At 35.3% G+C, this 14,655-nt stretch overlaps 1 protein-coding gene across 1 annotated transcript in view; it reads left to right on the top strand.

Annotated features, from left to right (window-relative positions):
• The window catches only part of LOC114335210 (conserved oligomeric Golgi complex subunit 3), a 34,460-nt gene that overhangs the window by 3,029 nt on the left and 16,776 nt on the right, over positions 1–14,655 (top strand). Inside the window, exons 2-4 of the mRNA XM_028285407.2 lie at positions 3,457–3,707; positions 3,878–4,118; positions 12,155–12,629. Of these exons, the coding sequence (XP_028141208.2) occupies positions 3,457–3,707; positions 3,878–4,118; positions 12,155–12,570 (908 nt within the window). The 3' untranslated portion in view covers positions 12,571–12,629. The remainder of the gene's footprint in view (positions 1–3,456; positions 3,708–3,877; positions 4,119–12,154; positions 12,630–14,655) is intronic.

Genomic DNA, 14,655 nt, shown 5'->3' on the forward strand with positions numbered 1-14,655 from the left:
ACCGAAAAAGTTCTTTCAGAGAGGAAGTTTTCTAACCACAATAGCAACTCACCATGCATGCCGTAATGTTCTAGCTTCAGCATTAATTTTTGTGTGGGTACCTTATCAAATGCACGGGAAAAATCTATATAAATAATGTCAATCGGTTCATATCGCTCCAAAGATAAAGTCCATTCATTAAGAGAGTGAAGAAGGTTGCTAGTTACAGAACGGTTCGGCAGAAATCCGTGTTGAGAGACTGGAATACCATTATGCTCTAACCAAAAGGATATTAATTTATTAGCTATTAATTTTTCCATTATTTTAACTGATGTTGGTGGAACTGTTACTGGGCGATAATTAGACGAAAGGAGTTTATTTCCACTTTTATATATCGGTGTTACTATACCAGATTTCCATGAAGCTGGTATTGAATTTGTTTGCAAAGATTTGGCCAATGAAGCTGCCATTGGAGCCGCTAAACTATCTGCACAATTATGATATAACAATGGTGAAATATTTTCCGATCCAGGAGACGCAGTAGTCTTTAAAGAACATAATACCTCTCTAACCAATTCAGTAGAGATGTCAGTTGTTGATAAACTCTCCATTATTCTATCAGTAGTGGGCAAACCTGAAAACGCAGCATCCGTGTCAACTGTAAAAGCAGTGGAAAAAGTCTCAGCAAATAACTCACAAACCTCTTCTTTTAAACATATTTTGCCATTAGATTTTTCTAATAACGGAATACCAGTTTTTGTACAGAATTTTGATCTAACGTATTTGTAAAAAGATTTGGGACCTCTGGAGCTAACTCTGTTTTCATAATTACTTCTCGATAATCTCAACTCCTTTGTCAATCTATTGGAAAATTGTCTATGTATAAGTATGTTTTCTTCCGATGGATTTTTTCTTACCCTTTTCCATAAAATGTTTTTTTCTTTAGTCATTGCGATCAGTCGGTTATCGATCCAAGGGCTTCTGGGATTAGTCCTGATAGTGTACTTTGAAGAACATTTATCAATACCTTTATATATAATTTCTTTATATTTATTCCAAGAATCATTACATGAACAATTATCTAAATCCGGCCAAATTACAGTCAATGTCCTTTAAGCTCTATAATACTGTATAACCACTTATAATGCTGATAAAACTCATCTGGGGTGATTTAATATGTCCTGTTTTTTTTATGAGCTAAGGTTTGAAATGTGTAGTGTGACCAAATAGTCAGAAAAATCCCACACATGGCCCAAATTAAGAAGTCATGTCCCAGCATCCCAGACAAGACTTCTGAGCCATCCGAATTTTCAAAGATTTGGTAAAATTCTTTTTTGAAATTGTGAATACGTTATTCTTCAAAGAATTCACATCAAATTGAATTGGTGGTTCAAAAAAAGTCAACAATTTCTAGAGTGTAATACTAATACCACATCCAAAACGCATGCATTTTATATCGTCATATTATAGTTCTATGAAAACTAAAACAGTGAACTTTTTTGTTTCAGTATTTTAATTATTGTCTTCTGAAAAAAAAATTGCCCGATTTTGATTGAAAAGACCCGGATTTCAGATATTTTTTTTCAGCCTTGTCCTATATTCGACTGAATTTGAGTTGGTCACACTAGGAATGTGTTATAGCTAGCCTTTTTTAGGCTATTTGGCTCAGATTAGGAAGGTGACGTTTACCAAAACTATTTATTTTTTTGTTGTTAGAACTGTGATCTTACACACCTCTAGTCAAAAAAGTGCTTATACTTGAGTTCTACAATCTAGGGTTTCTTACCAGATCTACATGTCCATATGGAAAATATTAAGCCAGTCTTGGTCTAAAACTGGAACATACTTTTGTGCCCTTTTTATAGCACCATGCAAGCTATCTACCGTTATATTGCTATGTCCACTAGCGAGAAATTTCTGTTCTATCACAGATAAGTTGGGATTTCTTTGTACTAATTACATAAGCAAGGCAGTAATATTTTGATTGCAATGCTGTCTGCTGAAGGTGTCAGAGAAAAAAATAGTTCAGTTACAGCTGTGGATAGTTTATCAATTTATCTTAATAGGCATGTACCGATTTCCAAGCTTACTCTTTTTCCATTTAGTGCAGTCCTTGACAACCAGTATGAGGCATTACCAATGCATGCACCGTTAACCCTTTCCACTCCAATGTCGAATGCCACTCAACATTGATTTTGTTCCACCAGCTCCACTGTTGAGTGACACTCGACATAATATTTCCTTTTGCAGACAATTTTAAAATAGGAGGGATTTTTTTACTAAAATTTTTGAATCACGATTGAAAGAAACATTCTAGACTTGCAAGATACTTTAATTCAATTAAATTTAATACCGGTTATTGCTGAGAGATGGATTTATTTTGGCATAGGTATCGATGTTAAGGCACGTATCCAATATGTTCGCAAACCTCTTGCTCTCCTTGCTCCCTGCAACTGTTCCAATGGATTTGCTATGCTCTCCTCAACATAATAAACTGCCACCGATTAAAGTGCTGTGGTGGAATATGCACTGTTGCACAGTCTGGGAGCACGAACATATCCACCATGTGGAGCAGTTGCAGGAGCACAGAGCGCAAAGATAGTGGATACATGAAAAAGTCCCTAAAAAAACCCTATAAGTTACAAAACGTAATTGTAGCATGGAGTTGGTGGAATAAAAACTAAAAGGCTTGGAGTGGAAAGGGTTAAGTTGTAGGTTCAAATTCTAAGGCTATAATATATCAGACCTACATCACTACTTGAAATATGCAATATGCATTGAAGATCAATAATGGAGAACATAAAGTTACTTTCTGTATGAGCTCTTTCTTTTTTCCATTTTGGTCCCGTAGCAATTTTTTTTCTTTCACATAATGTGACTTTGTAGATTTTCTATAGTCTGTCTCACCTTGACTTTACAGTATAAGGAACTTATTAAAAAGAATTTGTAATCGAACATTAGAGAGATTAAATTAACACTGTTTTAGAAAGGCAATCTACAATTTTAGGATTAATATGCGTAATAACTATAGTATATCAAATAAACTTAAACTTTTAAGTTACAGGGGTGTAAGTAAAAGAGAAAATTTAGTGTGATTTTTAATTGCAAATATTTCATTCAAAAGAAACTTTTTATTTATTCTAAGGGACTTTCTGCCCTCAGTAATAACGTAATATTTCATTCTGCGTTTAAATTGTTCAAAAATGCTTATTAGTTTTTTCAGGATTCGAAAAAAATTAATACATTTAAAATACATTGAAAATCTTGACAGGCGACATTTTGCGCCTTTCCCCTTAAGCATGGTATAACCATTACAAAATAATACTTATTAGTGACTCGCATTTATTATTTTTTTAATTCCAAGAAACTAGTAATAAATAGTAATTAGAAAAAGCACTAATGATAGACAGTTTGTTTTCGATCTTTTTTATATTGATTTTTTCCTACACACAATTTTTATATTGACCCCGTTTTTAGGAAATTCATCAGCAGATTTACATGGCATGTGGTATCCTACTGTAAAGCGTACACTAGTTTGTCTATCGAGATTGTACTTCTGCCTTGATCGTACTACATTCCAAGGATTAGCACAAGAAGCCATAGTAATATGTATCCAAACTGTCCAAACAGCTGCTGATTTAATATCGGCTCGAAAAACCAAAATAGATGGAGGATTATTTCAGATAAAACATTTGTTAATAATTCGAGAACAGATAGCTCCATTTCAGGTAATCAAGGATTTTTAAATTACAAATAAAAGACTCAAAAATAGTTGTTATTAAGACTGAATCTTTAAAACATGTTTCATATTATTATTTTCGAAATAATACTTTATTTTGTTGTTGTTAACTTTTTTATGGTTATATTATGATCTAATTGTTTTAATCAATTCTTTTAGGTCGATTTTACTGTCAAAGAAACAGCGTTAGATTTTACTACAGTGCAAAAAGCAGCAGTCGATCTTATCAATCACAGAAACAAGATATTTACTTTCGGATCGAGTAATGCTCTATTAGAATTTCTTTTGGAGGGTGCACCCAGAGTTAAGGAATATTTGGTCGATTCCAGAAAAGAAATTGATAAACAGTTAAAGCACTCTTGTGAAGTTTTTATTTTGCTTGCGACACAACTTCTTGTAGGTAAGTTTATTTTATTCGAAATACTTACTTTACTTTTTCAAGTCTGGATCTGACTACAGTTTTTCTGCCCAGTATCGGGTTACATCTACACACTTTGCGAGCCATAAATCATCGAGGGTGCACTGTAATGGGCAAAGTCTGCATACTCTCAGGTGTTCCACATTCTATATTTCCCCACATTCACAAAGTGCGTCGTTATCTGTGTTTATACCCCATTTAACGAGGTTCTGCTTTATAGGTGTGTCCGCCAGGTTTTCCAGTCCAGGTTCATTCCATTAGGTGGTTCTTTGTGTAGGGGGAACAGTTCAGGTGGTTCGACACTGATGTTTCTCATAAACCTTTTCCTTGATTTAAGTCGGCTGGTTCCTGCGGTTCGCCAAATCCGTATAATTGGTGCCTTTCATCTAAATTTTGCCTGAAGTTCTCCACATATTGCGAGGCGCATCTACGGTCTTCTGGTGATGCGAATCCAGCTGCCCAGGATAGCAGGGTTAGAGGGTTAGATTTCATACAACCGGTAGTTATTCTACATCTTTCATTTAATGCTGTGGTGACTTGTTGGACATGTATATCTACCCCAGATGGAACAAGTATATTCCCCTGCTGAGAAACATAAGGCCTCATCTGTTGATTTTAATACCTGTGGGTTTGCACCTCACTTCTTCCCTACAAGTTTCCGGAGAATGTTGTTTCTCGTAGTAACCTTTTGTCTTGTACTCTGACAGTGGAAGTTATATGTTAGTGACCGGTCTTGTATGACACCTAGATATTTGGGCCTATCAGTATGTTCCAAGTGGTGTCCCACCCAAGATACATTCAGTTTTACATGTGCCAATTGGTTGTTGAGAATTATTAGATTATTAGAAATAATAATCTTTTATTATTATTTTTAATTGTCAGAGATGGCATATCTATGAAACTGTCAATATGACCCATTGGTATGTAAAGGGACTTTGGTAAACTGAATTTGCTCGGCCGAGATTCATTTTGACACATTCAGAATAAGAAACATACAACACAAAAATTCCTACCTCACACTATTAACTGCTCAAATCAACTTAATCTTTCATTAAAAAAATAAGAATTATTGGAAATAGTGGGAGTGTATACTAGACTCATAAAATTTTGTGGAATTTATTTCTACATAATAGTTTTATTTTGTATAATAAATAATTATCTCATTTGTTATCAATACGAAAAAGAGATGAAACTAGTAGAGGTGGAAATTATCGATATAAACGTATAAATTAACATTACATTACATAGTATCCCACCTTTAGATTGTAACGGACAAAGAAATCACTTCATGTGATGACGTGCTGGACCGAACACTAGGATAACCCAAGGACCTCGTTGCTCAGAGTCTGGAGCGTAAAAATGGGGGGGGTTCGAATTCAGATCTTAAATAGGGTAGCTGGGAGATTGAGATGAGGCTAAGACAAGACAAACGATACGGAATACATAAGACTAGAAGTTGAGCGCCGTTTAAATTTTTACCACTAAATTTATAAAGGAAATACATAAATATAAAAATAACATACCTATAAAAAAAAGTCGGCTCTTAAGAAAGGAACAGCTGGTTGTCAAAACAGTTGTCAAGTGATAGTGACTAAAGTTGATATCTCTAAGCAAGCCTCGCCCCCCGTATAGGAACTCTTTAAAGAGGAAATATCTCTGTTTTATCTTTGAAATGAATCAAGAAATCTAAATAACTTACCAATTAATGAGTAAGGCACTTCACTAAAACTGTACTATACTTTTACTAAAACAAACGCCCTACTTCGGACGCAATTATTAGACTGTGACTGTACTGATCAAAAACTAAAGGCACTATGCGAATTCATATATGGATCTGCCTTTTTATAAAGTCGGGGTAGGTAATTAAATTCGTGGGAAGATTGAGGGTGGATTCGAACGGGACTTCGATGGTGCCTGACTTATCAGCTTGTGAAAGTTAAAAAAAACAACGTACCTTTTTGAGTTTTATGTGTCTGGTTTAGGATAAGTATTTTACTGTAGATTAAAACCGTGAGAAGTTAATCTATAGGGACTTAGAATAACATTATATCACATACTATTTTACATGCAAAAACGTAAACGTTATAAGATGTCTGTGACAGGAGTATTTTGTAAGATTTTCCTGCCACAGTGACAGTTGTAATACTCCTCCGATACGTCTAAAGGTGGGAAACTATGTAATGTAATGTTAATTTATAAGTTTATATCGATAATTTCCACCTCTACTAGTTTCATCTCGTTTCATTTCACAATGTAAGTAGCAATCTGATTCTCGAAGCGTGAACATGTACCGTCATTAAAAGCGCTAGAGAACTTCCTTATCGTAAAACTACCTAATTAACTAGTAATTATCTTATCAGCATCAAAAAATTGTTAAAGTGAAAAGTAGCAAAAACCAAGTGATTAGTGAAACAAACAAAAGAAATATGTTCCCTTCGGGGAACTTATTAGGATTTGATAATAATGGCCAACCAATTTATCAACAAATGAATACTATACAGGATGTCCCAACAATAAATAACCAGAACCAGTCAAACCAAACAGCAGTAAAACCGCAAGTACCATTTTTGTATTTTAATCAAACACCATCTAACCAGATAACAAATCAAATGTCATGCTCAAACCAAATACCTATTCCAACCCAAATAGCTATACCAAACCAAGTACAATTTCCTAGTCAATCAACTGCACAAAATATTCAAAACACTCAAAACCCTATTCAGTCACAATACACAACATTATCCACAAACCCTCAATGCTCACTCTCATCAACACAAAACACCAATAACTACACAGATAGCGATAGCGACATAGAACTTAACGAAACAGAAAACCAAAATAAACATCCTTGGCAAGAAGTTGCCAATAAGAGAAAAAGGATGAAAAGACAAACAACTTCAGAAAAGTCCAACCAAATCCAAACACAAAACAGATTTGATTCCCTCTCAAAAGAAAATCTAGATGAACAAACAGACAATTTATCAAATACACAAAACACAAATATCACCAAAAAAGATCCCTCACCGCCACCAATCTATATTTATGGAGTTACTGACTATAGTGCTATGATAGCAAACCTTTCAACTGCAACTGCGGCAGAAACCTATTACACCAAAACCATTTCAAATAATACAGTAAAAATTAACCCTACAAACTCAGACACCTACAGGACACTCATACAGCACCTTAGAAAAGAAAACATTGTACATCACACTTACCAACCGAAACAAGAGAGGGCCTATAGAGTTGTCATAAGAGGATTACACCATTCAATACCCACAGCAGATATCTCGCATGAATTAAATAATAAGGGTTTTAAAGTTCGCAACATAATTAATGTTAGACATAGAGTTACCAAAGAACCATTGCCCTTATTCTTTGTCGATATAGAGCCAAACGAAAACAACAAAAACATTTAACCTACAAGTCCTACGAAACTGCATAATAACAGTAGAACCACCTAGAATAAAAAATACAATAGTTCAATGCACAAGGTGTCAAAAATACGGGCATTCAAAAAGTTACTGCCTAAGGCCATTCGCCTGTGTTAAATGCGGAGGATCACATGACACAAAAACCTGCAAAAAAGCACGCGACACACCAGCAACATGTGCCTTATGTAATGGCAATCATCCAGCAAACTATAAAGGATGTGCTATATATAAAGACCTAGTCAATTCGAAAAACAAAAATATAACAAGCAGCATTCCTATACCTAGAGTTGCAAGCCTAAATAATAATAACACTAATGCTCACCACATACACCAATCACATGTAACATATGCTCAAGTTGCAGCAACTAATACTTCTTCACAAGACAACAACAATAATTCAGACCTTTCAAATAAACTTACAGAGTTCCTCAACGAATTTAAAAATATGTTTGCACAATTGATAAACCAAAACAGCATGATACTAAGCATGCTTACAACAGTGATAAATAGAACGTCGTAATGGCTAACTCACTTAGAATAGCAGAGTGGAACGCAAATGGTCTAACAAACCATGTGCAAGAAATTATACTATTTCTAAAATTAAACAAAATAGACATCCTACTTATATCCGAGAGTCACACAACTGAGAGGTCTTTTATAAAAATTCCACACTACTCTGTCTATTACGCAAACCATCCAGATGGAACAGCCCATGCTGGTTCAGTTGTAATAATTCGTACAGCTATAAAACACTACGAACTTGCTCCATATATCACCAACAAAATTCAGAGTACTATCATAAAAGTACATGCGCTCACCTTTCCACTAACAATAGCTTCTATCTACAGCCCACCACGCCACACCATCAATCTGGAGGAATACAGAGAGTTTTTGAACAACTTGGCTCACATTTCCTAGTGGCAGGGGACTGGAATGCAAAACATACAACCTGGGGAGCAAGACTGATATCTCCAAAAGGCAGAAATCTATTAAAGATCATACAAGATAATAACCTGAAATACCTAACAACTGGTACCCCCACATACTGGCCCACTGATAACAACAAAATTCCTGATCTGTTAGACTTTGCTATAACTAAGGGAATACCTGAAATACACAGCGACATCACCCCCAGTTTTGATCTCCATTCGGACCACAGTCCCATCTTGATTACCTTAAGTACCAATATAATTTGGAAAACTCCTGCACCAAGGCTATGTTCCAGTAACACGAATTGGGTTCAATTCAAAGAAGAAATAAATGATAAAATATCTCTTGACATTCGACTCAAGCACAAAAACGATATTGAAGAAGCTGTAAAATATTTAACGGAACAAATACAACAGGCCGCTTGGAAAGCTACTCCTGTAAAGGAAAAAACCATCGATGAAAGGTATAGTATACCCCTCCATATTAGAACACTAGTAGAAGAGAGAAGAAGAGCCCGTCACAAATGGCAAAGAACAAGAAACGCGATAGATAAAACAAATCTTAACAGACTCACACACAGACTTCATTCCGCTATCCAAACAGCCAAAAACGAATCCTTTGAAAGATATGTCACAAACCTTTCTCTTGACGACAACTCTCTTTGGAAAGCCACAAAGAAATTCAAAAAGCCGGTAGTAATGAAATCACCAATTAGAAAAAATGATGGAGCCTGGGCTCGATCAGATATAGAAAAATCCAACAGATTTGCAGAACATCTATCAACCGTCTTCTCCACCCCAGAGGCCAACGATATTAACGACTAGAAAATTAAAGACTTCCTCAATGCACCCTGTCAGCTATCATTACCACTAAAATACTTCTCACCAAATGAAGTCCGTAACGAAATCAACCTGCTTAACCCTCATAAAGCTCCAGGATTTGACCTCATAACTGGCGAAATCTTAAAAAAACTCCCAAGAAAAGGTGTCGTCTTAATAACCATTATTTTTAATAGACTCCTGAGACTATGTTATTTTCCAGTGCAATGGAAGTATGCACAAATTATAATGATACCTAAACCTGGTAAACCTCTAACTGAAGCCAGTTCGTACAGACCAATAAGTCTCCTTCCGACTTTATCAAAAGTATTCGAAAGGTTAATCCTTAACAGAATAGAAACAATAATACCTATAGAAAACCTTATCCCAGATCATCAGTTTGGTTTTCGCTCAAATCACTCAACCATACAACAGTGCCATAGATTAGTCAACAAAATAAAAGAGAGCCTAGAAGGGAAACAAATATGTCTATCAGCATTCCTCGATATACAGCAAGCATTTGATAGAGTGTGGCACGAGGGTCTTCTCTTTAAAATAAAAACTCAGCTAACTGACCAAATCTACCTCCTCCTTAAATCATACTTGTCCGACAGATACTTCCAAGTTAAATACGAAGGTACTCTATCCAACTACCACCAAATAAAATCCGGAGTACCTCAAGGCAGTGTACTTGGCCCATTCCTTTACCAAATCTTCACTGCTGATATTCCTATTAGCGAAAATACACTAATGGCAACATTTGCGGATGACACTGGTATACTAGCATCAGACATCAACGAAATATTAGCATTTAACAAATTGCAAAATCATCTCAATGAACTAGAAGACTGGCTTAAATGCTGGAAAATAAACGTCAACACAAACAAGTCTTGTCAAGTAAATTTCACAAATCGAAGAATTAGATGTCCACAACTACACCTAAATAATTCACCTATACCAATAAAAACAGAAGTAAAGTACCTGGGCCTTCATCTAGACGAAAAACTTACTTGGAAATCACATATTGCAGCCAAACGACACCTCGACCTAAAAGTTAAAAATATGAGCTGGCTAATCAACAGAATATCGCAACTTTCATTAGAAAACAAACTGACCATCTATAAAACAATACTCAAACCAGTGTGGACATACGGAATCGAGCTGTGGGGCTGTAGCAAACCATCCAACACCAAAATACTACAGACATTCCAGTCAAAAACTATTCGTATGTTAGCTAAAGCCCCATGGTATGTGTCAAACCAAACCCTTCATGCAGACCTCAACATCCCCTTCATCAATGATGTGATTGCTGACCACTCCAGAAGGTACATGAATCGCAGCGCAGACCATCCAAACCATCTCATAGATGAATTATTCAACCCCCCACTGGTTGACAGACGTCTGGAAAGACTTTGGCCAGAAGACCTAGCTGCTAGGTAAATTCCAGAGAGTCGTCAATGGACGACACCTGCCACAAGCCAAGAACATACATCATATTTACTTATTACTGTATTGAAGTAGATTGTAAATAAGCAATAAATAAATAAATAAAAAAAAAATTTCACAATGTATTATGTTTTCCATCTTTTGCGTTATTTTGCCGGTTATTAGCATGCTCATCACTGTATAGGGCAGGGGTGGCCAAACTGTGGCTCGAGAGCCACATGTGGCTCTTTGAAGGATTATTTGTGGCTCTCAATAAAGGTACCTGATTTCCGTTTTAATTTTTGTGTTTCAAAATGTCTTAAATTAGTGACAACACATATAAAGACTAAGTGTAGTCGCTCATTCTACAAGAGACGTGAGAGGTGTTTCCACAACTCCAGGAAACAATAGATAGTATGGGCCTTCGACAAAACAAAGAGAAGACGAAATACACACTGGTAACCAAAAATCCAAGACCAAGAGTTAGAACAGAGGCAGAACATAACTATTAATTACCACAACTTCGAAGCAGTAACAGAGTTTAAATATCTAGCGGCGGCAACCTAGAGGTCTCAGCAAGGATAGCTGCGTGGAATAGACCATTATACTCCCTATCATCATTATTAAGATCTCAGCTGCTAAAAAGACGATCTAAATTAAGACTGTGTATGCCAATTATTCGCCCAATCTTTACATATGAAAGTGAAACATGGAGTCTAAATCAACGGAAAATAGATAAGCTGCTGGTATTTGAAAGGAAAGTTCTCAGAATGATATTTGGCCCTAAAAGAGATGAATAATTGACGGGAGAGTGGAGAAGGCGACGTAATGCTGAATTGGTATGGTACTGAAAACATCGTCAGACATATAAAAGCTAAGATGGGCAGGCCATGTGGTAAGATCGGAGGAACACAGAGGGTTAAAGACAGTGTTTTTGAGAGACGGTAGATCAGTAAGCCGTCTCAGAAAAAGATGGAAGGATTATGAAATATCGAAGTATCCTGAATCAGTAATAAAGGCTACTTGCAGAATTATTGGCATATTTAAAACAACGATGTAAACAATTTTATTTCACTTTAAAATTCGTGTAGTCCAAACAGTAAGAGAAAAATTTAATGCCTTTTTTACACTATTTAAATAATAGATAATTGTTTAATTGCGGCTCGCGAAAAATTTCAAATTTTGAAAAATGGCTCGGACTATCAAGGATCTTGGCCACCCCTGGTATAGGGTTTCAATGTTATTAGTAAAAAAACACAAAGTTTGTGTTATAGTTTCATATGGAAGTGAACTGACAGGCCTCACCCGTCTGCTGGAGGTTAACCTCTAATACATACAATATGGTCGATATGTGACTTCCTGCAGAAAATTCACTAATAAAGATGTTAAACAATTTTATTTTATGTTCTAGGTACCCTTCTGGATTGGATGGCAAAATATGAAAAAAGTGTGCCTCAAAACCAAACCAACGTTCCAGACCAAACAATAGCTCAAAAGCCACCTGCGCCCCAAAAAGAATACACGAAAGCCTCGCATATCGCATCTATCGTCAAAGAAATTCAAAAGAACATGAAAACAAAAATCCCACAAATACAAAGGTCTATGCAGCTTTATCTCGCAAATAGGGAAACAGAGTTTATTTTGTTTCGCCCTGTGAAAAATAATGTCATTAACGCTTTCATGCAACTCGATCAGATTCTATTAAAATCCGGTTATAGCAGTGAAGATCAGTTATTAATTGGATGTCCATCACCAGAACAGATAAACGTCATCATTTGTTCAGTATCACTAACTGGTGTTCAGGATACCAAGACCTCAAATGTCTAGTCATTAAATGCATGAAATATATAATTGTATTTTAAAGCATTATACTTTTTATTACATTGGTAAGTTTTTTCAGAATTATTTACAAATAAAAAATTTATGTATCTGATGAGTGGTAGCTATATTTGTTGTGTGCTTAAAACCGTGCAGCGCTTCTTGTGATTGGTCCTTCGTGCACGCCTGTGTGCCCGATCTTCTACGTTTTTCTGTAGAATTGATTTCTATGAAATTGGGAGTCTTTAAGGATTGAGAAATTGGAATGTTGTCAAGATTTGGCGAATTTAAGATATTGACGTTATCCTATACGCTCTGAGCTTCGCTGGTGTCGCCACTAGCGGATTACTAATGCAACTTTTGCCGGTAATTTTTAAATTTATTATTTAATTGTTATCGCTTAATATTTACAACGCAAAAAAGTAATTAAATTGTAATCGATTTTTTTAAGATTGTGCTAATCATTTTGACGTTCTATTGATGAAATATTAATTTCTTACTTCGGATACTTTCACAACTATCGTGTAGATGACGCCAAGATTAATAGATTAATTTATAATTACATATTACGGAATATTAAAAAAACTTAAATTCAGTATTGAAAACGTACCTAAGTATATTTAAGATAAAAATATATACCACAGCTTGGACCAACTAATATTTTTTATAATTAATGTTTTTAATTTCAATTTTAAATTAATCACTTTGACATTTATGTCAAATTTCCAGGAAAGGTTCCCTGACTTGTCACTACTGGCGCTCACGAACTTTTAAATATCCCCTCTACGTACGAGCTCACAGCGTATAGAATATACTTTAGGAAATACTTAATAGAAAAAATATCCTGTACAGGGGAATAACGTGATAAGTCCGTGCAGGACCGAGCAAAAACGGGCTAAGTCGGGTTCCTCCCGACAACAACAAAATTATGGACTTAATTGAAACTTAAAATAATAAAACTACTAATTTTCACAACAAACTCAACACTTTTGGACTGTTAACAATTTGACATTTATTAAATTGTTAATTTCTTATAGCTGCTTTAGGCTTGTTTATTAAACTAATCAGAAAATGAGGATATGTTGATGAAAAACATGGCTAGTTGTTAAAGTACCTAACTTTTCTTATTATCCAACATAACCGAATGAATCAAAAAACAGAATGTTAAGAAAACCTGAGGCTATAGTTGATTTTAATTTCAGTATTTTATAAGTGCTAGAATATTCCGCAGGGTGTTGCCAACTTTGAGAAAAAAACGCACTTTGGTTGATACACCCGGTATGCAATGACAATTTACCTGTCTAGCATCAATATTGTTAAAGAATAAGATTATAACATTGAAAAAATCACTTAAATCGGACAACGGGTTTAGGAAATTCGAGACATCAGAAAAGACCCATTTTTAAGGTGGTGCGTTAATTTCTTGGAGAAGTGTATTTGATTTGAAACGCTGTGCCTTAGGGATATATTCATCATTGAACTCTCTATTGCTCTCTGTGCCACTTGTATCTTATTGATTACTTTTCCCTTAAATGTCTCTTCTTTTTGTATAGACATGACTCTGTCCTCTTAGGTGTTTTTTCAATGTGCCTCCAGTAGTGATGTAAGAAGAGAATATTTTCCAGAACGAGAATATTCTCGGCCAGAAAATTCTCTGCGAGAATTTTCTATATTTACAAAAACTAGATATGGGTCAAATTATTATTATTTAAAAAATATGTATATTGTTTTTGCCAATTCATCTTATATATTTTTTGCATCTTAAACATTATTATTCTTGAAGCCCAAACACCTACTTGCCGCTCCGCTCATGAAATGCTTTTTCGCTTTGACCGGCCAGGTAATCACGCGATTTTAGATAAAAATCCCCCAAAATCGAAGTAGTCGGGGCTGGGGAATCCCATGAACCACTAGCTAGGGTGTTTGCAGTGTCAGTATTTATTGTTTTGGTGCTATATTAACGTGCAAATATTTAGAATGGTGTTCATTTAAGCAAAGAAGGACAAGTTGAGGGAACTGGGTTTATAGATAATTTAGCAACTTTAAAATATGGTGATAACTCGCCTGAAATAATGGCAGATTTGGCACTTTATC

Source organism: Diabrotica virgifera, chromosome 7, assembly GCF_917563875.1.
Source record: "Diabrotica virgifera virgifera chromosome 7, PGI_DIABVI_V3a".
NCBI lineage: Eukaryota > Metazoa > Arthropoda > Insecta > Coleoptera > Chrysomelidae > Diabrotica > Diabrotica virgifera.